Source organism: Saimiri boliviensis, chromosome 8, assembly GCF_048565385.1.
Source record: "Saimiri boliviensis isolate mSaiBol1 chromosome 8, mSaiBol1.pri, whole genome shotgun sequence".
Lineage (NCBI taxonomy): Eukaryota > Metazoa > Chordata > Mammalia > Primates > Cebidae > Saimiri > Saimiri boliviensis.
Window position 1 is genome coordinate 25117554 of NC_133456.1, and position 16915 is coordinate 25134468.

General features: G+C 63.0%; 1 protein-coding gene across 1 annotated transcript in view; it reads right to left on the bottom strand.

The window, feature by feature from the left end:
* The window catches only part of PLXNA1 (plexin A1), a 54005-nt gene extending 37951 nt beyond the window's left edge, over nucleotides 1–16054 (bottom strand). The window contains exons 1-3 of the mRNA XM_039477297.2: nucleotides 15827–16054; nucleotides 9284–10544; nucleotides 7481–7663 (exon numbers count right to left, since the gene is read on the bottom strand). Of these exons, the coding sequence (XP_039333231.1) occupies nucleotides 7481–7663; nucleotides 9284–10525 (1425 nt within the window). The 5' untranslated portion in view covers nucleotides 10526–10544; nucleotides 15827–16054. The remainder of the gene's footprint in view (nucleotides 1–7480; nucleotides 7664–9283; nucleotides 10545–15826) is intronic.
* Nucleotides 16055–16915: the final 861 nt, after the last annotated feature.

A 16915-nucleotide genomic window follows, 5' to 3' on the forward strand; every position in this document is an offset into this window, starting at 1 on the left:
ACTGCACGGCTGAGGTAGGCCCCAGTGGACCCACTCCTGGACCCTCGTCACCCCTGACAGGACTGCCCCTTCCTCTGGCTGGGGACAGGTTCTAGGCCTCCTTCCTGGGTCCCCATCACTCTCAGAAAGGCCAGGAGGAATGTGATACTGGAAAAGCAATTAGTGATTTCCTCTTGGCAGTAATTGGGTAATTAAAACAGGATTTGCAGGAAGCCTGAGGGCTGGAATCGGGCCAGACACACCTGTTGGGGTAAAGGGTGTCCCAGGAATCCCATCTTTTCCACCCCCAACCCTCAGCACACAGGGAAGAGTAGGGACCCAGGTCAGGGTCCTGGCAGGTGGAGGACAGCCAGGGCTGCCTTAGACAGGCTCCAGCCTGCCCCAGCAGCAACCACTCAGCAAGGAGTGGACCTGCCCGACCCCTGGTCACATCTGCTAACATCTACCTCACAGAGCTGTGTGAGAACTCAGGAGCTCATGGTTCAAAGGGGAAGGCAGGTATGTTTGCTTAGCCCTGTGGGAGGGCAGATGTGCACAGCTGCCTGGGGAACCTAGCCCCCTGCTGGCAAGGCCATACCTGGCAGGGCCACCATGAGCCACCGTAGACTGCTCCACCTCAGTCACACACTGGAGCTTGGCCAGGGTCCTGCCACAGCCAGGCTGTCACCAGCACAGGTCCTTCAAGGGCGCAGGCAGCAGGGACCATCTGCCCCAATGTCTTCTCTCAAACCCACCAGCTGCCTGATGCCCTTTCTCCTCCATCCTGTGACCTCAATGCCACCTCCAGCCCTGACCCTAGTGCCACCCCAGGGCCCTGGGCCCTCAAAGACCCACACACCCCATCCAGCTGGTCCTCCCACCTTCTCTGGTGAAGCAACCCATCTCACAAGCACAGTGTCCCCGAGGCAGCCTCCGAAACCCCAAAAGGCATAGTGCGATTCCCAGCATGCACTGGGGCACCTCTGAGCTTTGGCCCTCCTGTTCCTTGTTCCCAGAGCACCTTTACAGCAGCTCACCCAGCCCCCTGGGTTGTTCCAGACTCCATAGCCACTGCACGCTGCCAGGGGCTCCTACACTGTGGTTCTTGCTGTGGTTGAGTCTGCCTGCCTATGGGGGAAGGGGAATGCCCAGTGTGGACTCTCGAGAGGCCGACCCTGCCAGGCTGACCATGAGCCCATGCACACACAGGACAGGGCATGAGGAAGCCACTGCTGCCTCTGCCTTATCAAAGATGTTGAGGGGTCCACGCCCAGGCTTAGGCCTGACTGGCAGGGCCTTCTGTGTGTGCCCTATGGGTGGCCCTACTGGCTGCGGGGAAGCAGAAGCAATGCTTGTGCACCCTCACGTGCCACCAGCTCTGGGACAGTACTCATTATGCCCACAAGGCAAACAGGAGATCCCTCCCTGATTCCTTGTGGCTCGGGCCACAGTGGCCAACCACACACAGGAGGCAGAAAGGAGGCGGCACATGCTCACCAGGAAGCACAGAGGTTGGCACGTCACAGTGCAGGGTCCCCCCCAAGGGACCCGGGACTGCTGGCCTAGGTGGGCAGTGGCAGTACACACTCAGGCCTCGCAGAGAGTAGTGGCCACCATGGGCAGCTGGCTCCGCCCCATCCCAAGAAGACACTGGTGGGGGCACAGCATAGACAGACCCAGCAGCCTGCCCAGGAGCACCCACTGCATGCTGCTGGGCACTGCCACAGGCCCCCCACCAAGTCCTCCAGCAGCAGCGGAGGCAGTCCTAGAGAGTTAGGGTAGAATGACAACAGAGGCTCCATAGCCCGGCTCCCAGGCTGAAACCCAACAGGAATCCGTCCTTCTGCCACCAGAATCCACACACAGCTGTGCTTATAACAGGCCCGAAAGAACTGGTGACACCACGGCCCTCCAGAGTGGGCAGGATACACAGGTGTGTCTGCTTGGAGCATGCAACATGAGGACATGGCACACACCGCTTGATGCTGACACCAAGCACAAGATGATGACTCAACCCCAGAACCCACATAGCAGTACATGGCGTCAAAGGCCGGCCAGGGCAGTCACCCTGGGGAGGGAAGGACTGGGAGGGGCTATAAGGGATGATGGGTACCTGTGCTCTCCCGTGACACACCCCCGTCACTTCCATGTGGCATCCATCACAGGCTGGCCATGCAGGGCCATCCTGCAGGCTTGGAAGCAGCCTTCATGCTGCAGGTGAGAGGGGCATATCCCCCAAGAACACGACAGTGCAGTGCAGGCTATACCTGGGAATGACTGCAGGCCTCAATGGCAAGTCGCTGAAATCAACTCCCCTCATCCCTCCCTCCACAACACACAATACGAAACTCAGTCTGAGAGGCGGCGGGCAGCAGCTTCCCCGTGACTAAGGGGCTGGGGACTCAGTCCTGCCATTCATCTCTCCTGGGTCAGGGCTTCTGTGGCCAGCACACTTCTTGTCCTCCTGGCTCTAGCTCTTTCAGGATGGTCTCCCACATCACTGGCACAGACCCTGGACAGGGAGGCTCACTGCAGACTTGAACAGGCTCAAGCTGCCAACCCTACAGTGGGCACCGGCCACCAACTTCCTTGCACTTCCATGGGCTGTGAGATGCCACTCAACTTCCAGAACTTACAAATTCCAAAATCCTGCCTGGGGTTCAGGGGTTATGGTAGGAGTACAGAGGCTTCTAGAAAGCTTCTAGAACAGCGGGGCCTCTAGGGGGCAGGTGTTCCTTGTCTCCAGGCAGCCCAGGAGCACAGCAGGTGCTGAGCTGTCTGCAGAGGGGAAGACTGCTGGGCGGAGGGCACCTCCAATACTGCCTAGGGCTCGAGGGGCTTCGCTGCAGCTCCAGACCCTGCAGGTCACCAGTCCTGGGGCTCATGGGTGGCAACTAATGCCACAGGCCTCCTAAGCACTTCAGAGACCCAGCAGCTCCAAGTCCTACCACCGCAAACTCCTAGGAACGCGAAGGAGTGGTGTGGACCAGTCAAGGTGCAGGAGGTGCCGCAGCATGAGTCCTGAGGGACCCATGAGCAAGAGACAGGGGCCAGCCAGGCCAGGCTGCACACAAGGTGCTGCAGCTACAGCCCCCGTGCAGGGACCTCTGAAGGGAGATGCTGTGATGGCTTATCAGGGCCAGCTCCAGAAGGAACTTCAAGCCCCAAGCCTCCCTGGGGTACACCAAGATGCAGCCAACATCGGGGAAGGAAACCAAGGCCCCGGAGGATGGAGCTTTGCCAGGGCAAGCTCCAGATGAGCCCGGGTGTGCCCCACAGCCCCGGTGGGTGGCTTCTCTGAGCTGCTCAAGGCCACGGGGCATGTCCCTGGGCCACAAACTGGTGGCCCAAAGGGATGCTTGAGTTGGCCCTGTTATACTTTCTTAGAACATGGATTAGTTGCCAACATTTAATAATTAAGAGATCTCACAGAAAATACAGATTTCCAGAATCTCTTGAAAAACCAGGTGCCCAGGCAGTCAGGCCTACATTCCCCCCATGGGCAGGATGGGCCTCAGACAGAGGCCAGCTCCTTTTGCCCCACTGTGGCAGCAGGACCAGAGCAGGGCTGGCCTTGGGTGCCTCAGTGGGCCCATAGGGCCAGGCTCTCCCAAGCATCACTCTATAGGGGGAACAGCACCTGCTCTGCAGGAGGCTGGGGCCTGTGCTCTCCCCTCCCATAGGGGTATCTGGGCTGATGCTACAGGACTTGAACCAGGGGCTGCCCCTGGGAGCTCCTGACATAGCTGGGGTCCCCAGAGGGCACAGAAGGAGCTGAGAGCAGGGCCCAGGAAGTTCCCCAAGAGGCACCCCAGTAGGAGAGGCACCCCAGTGGGAGGCACCCCAATGGGAGAGGCTGCCTCTGTGGGGGCAGGGCAGGTGGTGGGCAGGGCTCTGGGGAAAGGAGAGGGGATGGGGGCACCCCCAGTCGGCCTCACAGCTGAAGTTGGCAGGTCTTAAATTAATCGGCTACAGTTTTACACAACAACAGTTTGGCAGGGGCTGGCGAGGGGCCAGCCAAGTCCCCGGAGCTCCCCAGATGCTTTTTAAAGCCTGGAAAGGACCGGCCTGGGAAAGACTGGGAGTGGTCGGCCTGGCAGGCGGGCCTCTGGGTCAGGCGTGGGCTGGTGGGTCCCCAGGGCCTGGCTCCAGCAGGCCAAGTGGACAGGGCAGGAGGCGGGGCCCTGAGCTCCAAGAGCACAGCCAGGCCAAGCTGCCTCAAGGGAGGAGGAGCCCTGTGTAAACAGGCAGGAGGGAGCCCCAGGCCCAGCCCCTCCCCAAGACCCTGAGAGCAACAAGGAGACGGGGCAGCCCAGGGGGAGGGACTCAGCATAGCCCTCCTCACCCTGGCTCTGGACCCTGGACCATAGCCAGCCCCACACCCAGGCTGGGTCAGGATGACAAGGAGAGATGAGAAGTGAAGTTCTGCTGCCCCAGGGCCAGGCCAAGAGGCCTGTATGCAGCCAGCAGGGAGCAAGCATCCTTCACAGTGGAGTAAGGCCAGAGGCCTCTCGCTGGAGCCTGCAGGACACTACGGAGCCTAGGCAGGCAGAGTGGGACTCGAACCCAGGCCCCAGAACAAATGAGGGTAGATCTCTTCCTGGCCCTTTGCCCCAAACCCAGGGTACCCACCACCCATGTGGCCTGTGGTGGGAAGTCAGGCCTGAGGGCCCCACAGTGACTAGGGAAAAGGAGAGGCAGAGCGGATCAGACAGGCACCCACCCCGAAACACACCCACGGCAGCAGAGCCCCAGGCAGATCCGATGGCAGGAGCCAACCAACCAGCCAGGGTCCTGGGCTGTAGCGCAGGTGGGAGTGGGTAAACAGGGGCTCCTCAGAGAGGAGGTCACTGAGGAAGAGGCCTAGCTCTTGAGAACTCTACCCAGCCTCCTTCAAAGAACCACAGAAAGGGAGGCAAGAGCCAGCAGCCCTGAGCACCTGCTTCAAGCACTGTTTCCCCATCTGTCAAACAGATGACAGGCTGCTGTGAGGCCTCTGTGGGGTGCTGGTGCACAGTCAGCACTCACCACACACCCCAGACAGCAGGAACACAGCTTGCTCAGGGCCCGACAGTGGATGGGAGAGGGCTGGGACCCATGCTGATGTGACACTAGGGTTCAAAAACCCTGCTCAGGATGTGCCCAGCTGCCAGATGGTTTAAGAACAAGTAGATTTGGGTGAAAGGGTGCAGGTGGCAGGTTCTTCACTGATATGACTGTGTCTGCATCCGGGAGGACAAAGCAGGCGTGTGCCTCACCTGGGGAGCTTCTGAACAAAACTCAGACCCAAGTCCCCGACTGCAGACTCTGCCAGGTCAGCGAACCCTGGCACAGCTGACCCCACATGCCCACAAAGGGTACCATCCACTCATACGCAGCCCATGGCACCCAGCCCAGACTTATTTGGGGGTGGAGGGAGGCGGTACTCAGGATGGGCACTGGGAGGCAGGGATAGGCACCTAGAGGCTCTAAGGAGAACTCAGAGCTCTGAAGGGTGGCAGCCTGTCCAGGGTCACCAGGCAGGAATTAGCCATGTCAGGCCATGAGGACGCAGCCTCCACCTTCCCAGCTACACCTCCTAGGAGCTGCCTACACAGCCAGGCTCGAGGCACCTAGTCCAGGGAGCAGAGGACAGGTTCCACCCCTACCTACTGCCCTGAGGATGGCCCTTCCTGGGACTAGGGGTGGGAGGCGGAAATGGGGAGAAGGAGTGGGGACAGGAGGAAGGGGAAGAGTTGATAGAATCTCATCCCAGAAGAAGCCTCTTTCCATAGATGGTCCCAAGCCCCATTCCGAAGTTCCATGCTCCATGCCTCAGTTTCCCTCTGTAGGACTGGGGTGAGGAGGCAGGGGAGACAGGCCAACTGGCACCCAGGTAAATAGCTGTGTCCTGCTACTCCCCCAGCAAGGCTCCAACCCAAATGATGCCCCTGGGTCATCAGAGAATGAGTGCCAGGCAGCAGGAACAGGGTAGGGCTGGAGGAACCCGGTCACTGGCTGAGTAACGGGCTCTGGGGTGCCCCACAAAATGTCTACAAGCTGCTGCACTGGGCTTCCACACAAGCATGGCCCTCTGCCTGGCAAAACCCATCCCAAACCCACCCATGTGCTCAAGAGCCCTGTGTGCCTCCCAGTATGAGGACAGGGAGTACAGGCTGGGAGGACAGGAGGAGCCTCACACCAGAGCCACAGGGCGGCACCCCACATGGGGGCCAAGAGGGAAGTCACAGCAGAGGACCTGACTCAGGGGTCATAGGACTTCCCCCATCAGCTTCAGCCTCATAGCCACTGATAACAGAATCAACAGGACCCTGGGGCGTCCCTGCCCTAGGGGGCCTGCAGTCAGCAGCTGGGCCCCCACTAGCCCTCTACCACCAGCACCCCCACCAACCCAGAGCCTGGACATCTGGCTCATTTCACAGAGGGGAAGCTGAGGCAGCAGGGGATCCTGTCCCAGAGATCACAGAGCTAAGAAAGAACAGGACTCCCCACCATTCCCAGGGCAACTGTTCTACTTTCTTAGAACAAACATGGCAGAGATGGGAGGCCCCTTCCAACACTGGGGACAAGGCTGAGAGCTGCCAGCCTTGGCCAGCCCCAGGCCCAGCCTCACCTGCAGACGCACATGGGCTCGGGGAAGCTGCATCAGCACCAGCCTCTGGTACCTGTTATGCACCCCCAGGGCCCACTACTGCCCATTGGGTCTCTGGGGTACCCAGGCACCCCTACCCTTCAGTCTTTCTGGGAGCTTCCTCCACATCGGCCAGCCTGGTGCCCACCCTGGTGCCCGCCCTAGCCCAGGCAGCTCCCCTCCACCCATGCCCTCCAGGAAGCTCTGCACTGCCTTCGTCCAGCCCACCATTGCGGGGAAGGAAAGGAAAACCTCGAAGACCAGATGGCCATTCCCGCAGTACCCTGCCCTCACCCTGCCACCGTGGGGCCAGCTCAGGGCTGCGGCCCAGAGCTCCTCTAGCACCAGCCAAAGACGGGTGGGGGCACTACCCTTGCCCTGCCCTTGGCCCAGCAGAGGGGCTTGGAGGAGGCAGGGCCAAGGCCTCCAGCCCAGCAGAATGCTGAGGCAGCAGACACTGGATCTCCCAGCTCGGGAGCAGGGCCCAGAGGGGAGGGGGCCATGCGGGCCTGTCCTCACCACCCACACACAGCAGGCTCCCTGGGAGGTCAGCAGGTGCCCTTGGAGAGCCAGCCCCCGCCTCAGCATCCCTGGGCCCTGCACAGGCTCCTGCATGGTCTCAAAGTATCCTTGCTAAGTGGTCCTGGGGCCAGTCATGGTCAGAGGCACAGAGGGGAGCGGGGCCCTTCAAGGTCACTGGGCCCAGTGTAGGGCACACTCCTCCTGCCCCCCATATGCCAGATCTAGCCTCCCACAGCACAGAGCAGCACTGTCCCTGCCACCACCTTAGAGGGCCTCAAGCCTTTGCTCCTGCCCCAGGCAGGAACTGCCTCCCAAGCCCCCTCCTCGCCCGGCCCACCCAGGCCTGACCTTGCGGATGCGGCCACTTCGTGTGCCGGCGAATACCACAGTGCGGCCCCGGTAGTCATAGGCGGCCACGGCGGTCAGGCCATCATCCTTGTCCACGAACAGCGGCGTCCCCTCAATGGTGACTGTGCCCCCCAGGGGCTGGTTGAAGTCCTGGCCGCAGAAGTCGTCGTCGATCTGCAGGGGCTGTGGGAGGGGCAGGGTGAGAACAACTCCCCAGGCGCCTCCTCCCAGAGGACTGGGCCTCCCTGGGCAGGGCCGGGAGTGCGGCTGTCTTTCTAGAGAGGTTGAGAGTAGCCCCCAGAGAAAATGTGTAGACAGAGAGGGTTTATTTAAGACAAGAGGAAGCAAGTCACATGTGAAAGGCAAAGGGCCGGCTCCCAGCTAAGAGCCCAAGAAAGCAATCAATAGCATGAGGTTCAGGAGCAGCTGGGGCAGCGTGGAGGGGTGCTGCTCCACCGCCAGGCCCAAGTAGAGGGCAGGGCAGGCAGGGAAGGAGTGTGGGAAGAAGTGGGGCAGATGGTCCCTGTCTGCAGCTGGTTTGTTGGGGGGCCAGGAGGAAGGAGCAGGGGAGGCTGGGCCAGGGCTGGGCCACACGAAATGAACAGGTGGGAGAGGGCCGTGGGGTCTCCTCAGGGAGGAAAAGAGCTGGTCCCAGCTTTGGGGCAGAGCACAAAGAGAGAGTGTGGTGGGGCTTCACCAAGGCTCTGCCCCTCCAAGCCTCAGTGTCTCCATCTGTATGGTACAGAGAAAACATGAGCCTTGAAAAGCCAAGGGGAAGGTGGACAACCGCATCTGCCAAGCACACATGGGCCCCGCCTCACACAGGCAGTGAGCATGAGATGGAAGGGCTGAGGGGCCCTTGCAGTCCCACTCTGCCCAGAGGACAAAACCAGGATCACCTCCAGGTCAGAGATGGGAGGCTGCAGCCAGAGACGGGCAGGCCTTCCCCTGGGCTGGCCAGCGACACCCAGCAGCAAGCACAGAGGGCCTGGCCTCTGGGGTCCCAGGTCTGGGCTGAGTCCCAGTCCCTTCACTTGCCACCCTGAGCAAGGCCTGTGCCTTTTGAGCCTGCCCAGGAGTGTGAACCAGATGCTGCATGAAAGGCAGCAGGATAGAGGTCCAGCCCCAGGGGTGCCTTGGGATGGGTGCTGGGGGCCGTGGCTCCTTGGAGTCAGGGTCACTTTCTCTGCAAGGTATGGACTGTGGCCTGCACCTGGGCACTGTCAGCTCCCATTGCTGGGCAAAGGCAGAGGCCCAGCAGGCAGGTGCCACCAGGGGCATGTGGGGGACACAGGCGCTCCATGGAGATGGCGTCTGGGCTCACCTGATTGGGAGGGTCTAGCCCCAGCTCTGCCTCTCACTGATTGTGTGAACTAGGGCAAGTTACCCCCACCCCCCACCTCTCTGATCCTGTAACCTCATCTGTAGGATGGGGACAAGATGGAGCAGGAAGCACCCATCGTGGGACCAGGTGCATGGCTGACACTCTGTCCGGTGTCCCACAGGGGCTGTGGACTATGTCAGTAGGGCCTTGTCACCCCATCTTCTGAGGCATCAGACACCATCATGGCTGGGAGCAGCCTTTGGGGCTAGCACCCTGGGTCCAAACCCACTCTCTTGGGGATGGAAAAGGGCAACCCCACCTAGCTGGGCTTTGGGGGTGGCCAAGCCAAAAGCCAGGCCTGGCACGCAGCAGGTACCACTGGGAGTGTGTATGATACTGATGCTATTGTCCCGGGTTGGGGTGGTGGGGCGGGGACGGGGGATGGGGCCTGGGAGGAGGGGCGCCCCTACCGCGCTCACCGAGTTGATGCAGCCCAGCTCCTTGTTGAGCAGCCATGGCAGGGAGAGCTTGCCCTCGCCGCGGTAGCAGGACTGGATGCGCTCCTTGATCTTCTCCTTGATGGCCCTGAGCGTGAACAGGCACAGCGCGGACTCCTTGGGCGGCTTCACGCGGTTCTTCTGACCCTGGGCGAACACGGTGAACAGCACATCCTCGTCCTCGGCCAGGCCCAGCTGGCGGGCCAGGGCACGGCCTGGCCGGCTCAGGAAGGCGTCCTGCACCAGGCGGTACTCCACGCCCGCCTGCTCGCAGCCTATGGGGAACTCCACGTATGAGTAGAACTTGGGGTCGTCCACGCAGAGCCGCACGATCTTGGAGGTGAAGAAGTGCTCACCAGCAGCGTCGGGCGAGGTCAGCTGCGTGTCCAGCTGCAGCGTGAGGTAGTAGACAAACTGCTCGCTGCGGAAGCTGTACACGTAGTAGATGTCAAAAGCTGGGAACTTGGACAGTGTGTCCGACGGGATCTTGAGCTGCGATGACACAAACTCATCCTGGTACACGAAGCCGAACATGTCAGCGTCCTCCTCGTTGGCCATGAGCCGGCGGCTAGACAGTGTGGGGAAGTACTCGGACTTGCCATCAATGGGCGTGCCCACAAAGAGCTTGGCCTGGCCCTGGCCCGGTGGCCCGGCAATGAGCACGCCCGCCATGCTACCTGCCTCCCGCACACTGGACAGGTAGTGCTCCTTGCGGTGGTGTGGCTCGCCCAACTTGAAGAGGTCGTCCAGCCGAAGGAACTGGCAGATGCCCTGGGAGGCGCTGCCACAGGCCAGCAGGCGATTAGCGGCATAGTCCAGCAGCAACAGCTTGTTGACGTTGTCCGTGCTGCCCAGGCCGTGGGGGCAGGACTGCACGCTGGGCGGCGGGTAGCACTTCTCGTTGTCCTCCACGGGGCCGGTGACATGGGCTCGCAGCAGCGTCAGGTTCCCCGACAGCTTATAGATGCGGTTCACCGCACCCACGTACACCTCGCCTGTCTGCTCATGCACCACGAGGTGGGTGAGGCCCCAGTCGCTGGCTGAGAAGGTGCGGAAGGGGGGCTGCAGACCCCCGCCCGCCCTGGGCGAGCCTGCCTCAGCCCACATGCCCGGCAGCGGTAGCAGCAGCAGCAGCAGGAGCACCTGCAGGCTCCGTGGTGGCAGCAGCATGGCAGGGTGGGGCCTTGGGCCTCGGTGCTCCGGTCCTGCTGGGGCGAGCTTCATGGCGCCGGGAGCTTCAGCCCTGGGGAAGGGGCAGGAAAGAGCATGTGAATGCAGGCACAGCCCCCCCACTGGCAAGCACACACCCGAACATATGTGTAGACGTGCACACCCCATCCCATGATATTCTAGTGTGAGCCCTTCCTGTGCTAGGCATGCTGACTCCATCTCCAGGAGGCAGGACCTGACCCACCAGGAGGAGCCAGCGGTTAACCAGGGCACCTCCCCAGCCTGAGGCCCTGTCAGCTGTGGGGCACACCAGGTGTTCCCAGGATATCTGGCATGAGGACACCCCATTGGCACCTGTGCCCTGCCATCACTGGCAGAGGCCAGGAACAGGGAGGTGGGTGACAAGGGCCCGAGGTCTAGACTGGGACCCCAGCTGACACCCCATCTGTAAAACAGGACCTGGAGAGCATCTCTCACCCAGCGCCTCCCTATGTCCTGGGGGGCAGGACCCTCCCCACAGCTCTATACTTCCAGGGTGGGCACCAGTTCCCTGCCCAAGGCTGGTGGGGACATGATCCACCACCATTCCCTAGAGAAGCTTGACACAGATGGGCTTTAGTGCTCACTCCCACCTCCAGAGCCCTGCCTCTCCCCTGCACACGCCCTGACAGTGCACAGCACAGGCACCGCTTTGGACACGGAGGCCCAGGCCATGCAGGCAGCAGTTCTCACTGTGGGCAAGTGGCAGCCTGGGCTGCTCTCTGTGGGACCCCAAGCCCCATATTGGACCCTGAGACCTGTAGTTTAGAAGCCAAGCAGTGTGTCCCACCCACATCCCCACACCAGCCAACAGGTGCCCTGCGGAACGGCCCCCTCCCAGGCTCCTTGGCCCACCCAGCCCTGACTCTCAGCACTCCCACCAAGCTGTCACTCCCATTCCCAGCCTCACAGCCAACTCCAGGAAAGAGGAATTCCTCTACAGGGAAGGTGGGCAGGTGCTCCCTGTACTACACCCCTCCAGTTACCCAGCCTCAGCTCTCTACCCCCACCCAGACCTGTGTGGTCCCTCCCACCTTGCTCCACATTGGCCCTCACTTCCTGGTCACACTCACTACCAAGGTCCATTGACTCAACCCCAAAACTCCCCAAAAGGCCCATCCCTCCTTCCTGGATTGCCAGGGCACTCAGCTCCCTCCACCCACAACCACCTACAGTCAGGCCCCTACACAGAGGCTGGGGCCACTCTTCTGACCTGCACATGAAGTCAGCACTGTCCCAATCCTGGCAGAAGTCCCCATACCTGCCATGGCCTCCACTGCCTCTGGAAAGGTCTCACCACCTCCTGCCCAGCAACTAGTAGCCAGGGGCTAGGCTAAATCTAGACCCTATTACTCTGCAGCCAGGTAGCCCTGATAGGGACAGTCCCCTTTTGTAGCCTCAGTTTCCCCATGTGCAAAAGGGAGATGAAAGCTCTTCTCTCATGGATGAAAGAGGAAAGGGCATACCTGCCCACAAGGCATAGTCAGCAGCGCCACTCCCTTGGTGTCATTAGGGCCTGCTGCCCCAGGTGTGCCTGATATGCTGGGGCCTCTCACCCACTCCTGGCTGGAACTGGTCACAGCAAGGCTGAGTCCTGAGTCCTGAGTGCAGGCCTGGGCCAGCCGGTTGCACACACCATCCCTCTACTTCCAGACACCCCTTGTATGGTCTGGCCCCATTTTACAGATGGGGAAGCTGAGGCCTGAAGACGAATGCCTTCTCCAAGTCTACCAGGGAGCTGGCCACAGTCCCATCAGCCCCTGTGCCTGGTGCCCACAGGCAGAGCACAGGGCTGCCTGCCCCTCCTCCAGGCCTCTGGACCCACCGTCTCCACTCCTCGCCCTGCTCAGTCACCCTGGTTTCATCTGTAGCACAGGACTTGGGAAGGGTCTCTGTTACTTACTGCTCCCACTCTCCCGGCCAGAATGGCTGCCCTTTGAGAGTAGGGCCTGACTCTGGGTGGTTGCCAAAGCATCCCCAAGCCAAGCTAGGGACCCAGGAAGTCAGTAAATCCCTGTGAGTGAGTAAATGAATGAAGGGTATGCGGAGGGCCAGCCAGGCCTGGGCATGGCAGCCCCCATGCTTCCTCACTCTGGCTTCACTCCCCATACACCCCCTGCCCAGTATGTGCACAGCGCATACCCACTGCTCAGGTGGGAAAATCGAGGCTCTCAGAAGCAAAGAGCTTTGGCTGGAATCCCAGAGCAGGAACTGCAGCATGCTCCCAGCAGGTTGCCAGCTGCCTTGGCCGGACAGTGCCCCAAGAACAGCAGAGGAGGAGTCTTCGCTCCCGCCCCCACCTCAGAGCTCAAGGCAGACCCGGGAGCGAGAGAACAGGCTCCTCGCAGTAGCAGTGGGGCCGGGGCTGGGAGCTGAGCACACGTGAACTCCAAAGAAAACATGAATCATTCACCGTTTATCAGTTCAAAGCAGGCCTGCAATTACCAGGGGCTGGGCTCTCCCCTCCTCTGGGATAATTATACACGTCTTAATGCAATTACGGGCCCTACTTTTTATATTCAACAGGAGGGACAAGGCTAAGAGGCCACCATCCGAACTCCAGCCTGGCCCTGGGCCCACCACCCGAAACCCCACCCTCACCCCCGCTTCCCCAAAGAGGCTACTGGGAAGAGACTGGCCCAGAGACATAGGGTTGCCGGGCAAGAAACGGGGAGCCCCAAACCTATGGCTGGGTCCCTCACGCCCAGCATCTAACAAAGGCCAGTGAGAATGCTTGGCCCACTTCTTCCACCTTACAGGCACAAGACTCGGGGCTCAGACTCAAGGTCACCTAGCTAGTCCCACCAGGGCAGGGTCCAAATCCAGAGCTTCCAAAGACTGGGCCAGACGGTCAGCCTTCAGGGCTCAACTCTCATAGGCCTAGGTCTGCCCAGGAAAAAAATGCATTCATTCCAAAGCTGGGCCTGGGTGCCAGGGGCTGGGCCGGGGCTGGGAGGGGAGAACCAGCAGATGATGTGCTCTACTGAGGAGCAGAGCCGGCCACTGTGGCTGGGAAAGGCCTCAGGGGCCTTTCCACCTGCTCTGGGAGGACTAGGCAGCCTAAGAGCTGGTGCAGGAGGGTAGGCATTCATGGTGGGGGTGGGGGGCAGAATAAGAGGTGCAAAGGCCTGGGGTGGGAACCACTGGCTGTGTGGAGAGGACAGTAAGAATGGCTGTGGCTTTTTGGCATGGCCAGAGCTGTTTGGGCTGAGGCAGAGCCAGAGCAGGGGAGGATGGACCGGCGTTGGGATGCCGACAGGGCTAGCAGGGAGAGAGAGGCGGGGAGAGGCCCAGCAGCCGGCAGGCGGGCGGGCAGGCAGGAACCCCAGCCCAGGGGCTCCACTCCCGGACAGGAGGGGATCGCCGCCTGGTGGAATGCCAAGCCAGCAGTGTCTCCTTCCCTTCCCTTTTCTGGCCTGGGTAATACCGCAGCTCTTTCTCACCCTGAGAAACAAAGGCCCCCCAAAGCCCTCCCCACAATGGAGAGCCCAATCCCCCCAAGTCCTCCTGTGCTGGATCCTTCTATGGCTCAGGCAGGTTGGGGTGTGGGGTTGCCATCCTGCCCAGTGGCTCACGACAGCAGCCCAGGGAAGGGAGCTGTTCCTGGCACCCGCCTCCCCCACATGGGGGTCATGGGAGGTGGCCACAATGGCCTTGCTCCCCACTGGCCCTAGAGGATCTGGATCTGAAGGTGTTGGAGCCCTGCTCCTCAGAAAAAGTGCCCACTTTTGTGGGCCTTCCCCTGGGGTACCCTCTCCTCCTGGCCAGCTGCTCTAAGCTGCTCTGTGCACAGGGGTCTTCCTGGGGGCTCAAAACACACAGGCAATGACCTTGGGGGACCAGGAGTCCAGCAAAGGGCTATCTGCTTTGTCCACAGGCACCTCATGTGTCTTTCACCCCCAGAGCACACACCGAGGCCACAAACCCAGGCCTCCGCCCATGCTGTCCCCTCTGCCCAAAACGCCCTTCCTGGGCCCCACCGCCCCCCGCAAGAAATGGAAGCCTTCCCCTGCAGCGAATCACTGGTTCACATGCCTGCCTCTGGCAGGGGGCTGGGTGCTCCTCAAGGGCTGGGCAGCATCTAGGTGCCCCTGGTGCGGCACCTGGCCTCTGCCGCAAACCCCGAACCGCAGGGAGCTGAGAGGAGCTGAGGCGAGCTCCTCAAGGGCCCGGGGAGCAGACAGTGCACCCCATCCCCGCACCGACCCCAAAATCGGCTACGTGTGAAAGGAGGTGGGGCAACACAGAGCAGCCTGAGCCACAGGAGCCACGCTGAGGGGACAGAGGCTCGACTACGTCCCATCCCCCGCACACACACCCCTTTCTTTCAAGGGGCGTGGCCCCAGCACCCCACACAGGAGCCGGGGTAGCTTGCTGCCCCGGCGGCCCCTTGGAGCCCCTCCCCTCCTTTCCAGGGCTGCACCTGGGACCTCATGCTGGCAGAGGGGCCTCCCTGGAGTCCCCGCTCCCCCTTCCCCTGGCAGCCCAGGATCAGCCCCGCTGCCTCCAGCTTCGCCACACACCAGGCCCGGGACTGTCCAGGAAGCAATCGGAAGCCTCCGGGGGAAGCGGCTGACCCTGGAGAGGCCCCGAGAGGGGGAGGCCGAGGAGGCCCGAGCGGGGCGGCCTCCCGGGCGGCAACCAGCGCTCACCTCCCCACACCCCAGGCCAGAGGGGGCAGCGGCGGCAGCGGTGGCTGAGGTCCCGGGAAGCTGCTCCAACTTCCACCCCACGCCCCAGGGCCGGCAGGGGGCTTAGCCCGCAGGACCTCCTCCAGCCCTCGCGGCCCCGCCGGGTGGCTCTGATCACTGCCCGGGCCTGGCCATCCCGTTCTCGCCCGCGGCCGGCGGTCCGAGCTGAGGTCCAGCGGCCGGGCCCGGCCTGGGCACCGCAGGGGCCTCCCCGCGGGGCGGCCGCAAACTTTCTCCCCAACCTCCGCGGAGGGGCAGCGCCCGCCCCCCGCCGCCCCGAAGCTGCCGCGGGGCTCGGTGGGCCCGGCCGGGGGGCGGGGAAGGCCGCGGCGCTGGGCCCCGGGCCGCGGTCCCAGCCCCGCCGCACGGGGGTGCGGTCTCTCCGCGTCGGCGCCGCGGCCGCGCCCGGACACACGCGGACGCCTGGGCCGGAGCCGCAGGGACACGCGAACCGCGGACACGCGCGCCGCAGTCTCCGCGCACACCCCCTGCACGCCGCCGCACGAGAGGGCCGCCGCAGGAGGCCGCCCCGCGCCCACCCACGGGCCACCCGGTTCGGGACCCCAGCCTGGCCCGGCCCCCGCCCACCGTCCCGCGCCGCGGGGAAAGTTGCGCCCCGACTCACCCGTCGCCCCGGGGCGCGCCCCGCCGCCGGCCATCGCCGCGCCCAGCCGTCCGTGCCGCCGCCACCCGCCCTGCCGCAGGGCCACCGAAGCCGCGCAGGCCGCCCAGGCCGAGGCCGCCGCCGCGCTGGGGCTCCGCTGCGTGGCCGCGCAGCCGATGCCCAGCATGAATGGGGCGCCGAGCGCCGCGCGGCTGCGGACCGGCCTCGCTCTCGCCGCCCGCGGAGCGCCGCGCCGCGCGCATGCGCCGCCCAGAGCCCGGGGGCGGGGCGGGGGCGGGGCCGGCGGTGGCCTCCAGAGGGCGCTCTGCCCCGCGCCGCGCACCTTCAAAGGGCGATACGGCTGCCCGCCTCAAGTCTCTGGGCGCCGGGGCAGCGCGGGCCGTTCCGGGAGCCCCCAGCCCTCGGGCGGGCTGGCCCGCGACCCCGGACACAGGGCCTGGCTCAGTGTGCCCGGGCTAAGAGCATAGCCTCCTTTTACAGGAGGGGAAACTGAGGCAATCGCAGTTCCCAGACCCTGCGGGGCTGGGTGTTCCCCGCTCTCAGCCTCGCGCATTCCGCTCTGCTAGATGGGCGGGCACCTGCGCGGGGAGCCAGGGCGCCCCCTGCAGGCCTCAGGCTGGTGGCGCATTCCGGGCTGGGGCCGCGGCCAGGGTCCCGCGGCAGAGGCGTGGCGAGACGCCAACTCTGGGTGTGGGGCAGCGGGTCTGGAGGGTGCGAGGTCTGGGGCTGCAGAGTCCGGGGTGACGGGCCGGAGCTGCCCAGGCAATACCCCCAAGGGCCAGGCTGAGCGGCAGACACCCAGCACTCAATGACAGTACTCACGCCGCCACCCGCAGGCAGGAGGCATCCGGGAGGGCCTCCCAGTGGAGGGCAACCAGGCCAAGGGGATGCCGGCAGCAGGAGCATCTATAAAAGAGCAGAAGGGCCCGGAAAACCCCGTTGTGGGAGGGCCGAGTTCTGGCTGGGGCCTGAGGGGTGCGGTTTTTGCTGTGTGAATCACGTCACCCCTGCAGAAGAGGAACCCACCACAGCTCACATGATTAAGAGAGAACGGGAACGGACTTATGCCCGGCCCGGCGCAGGTGTCCC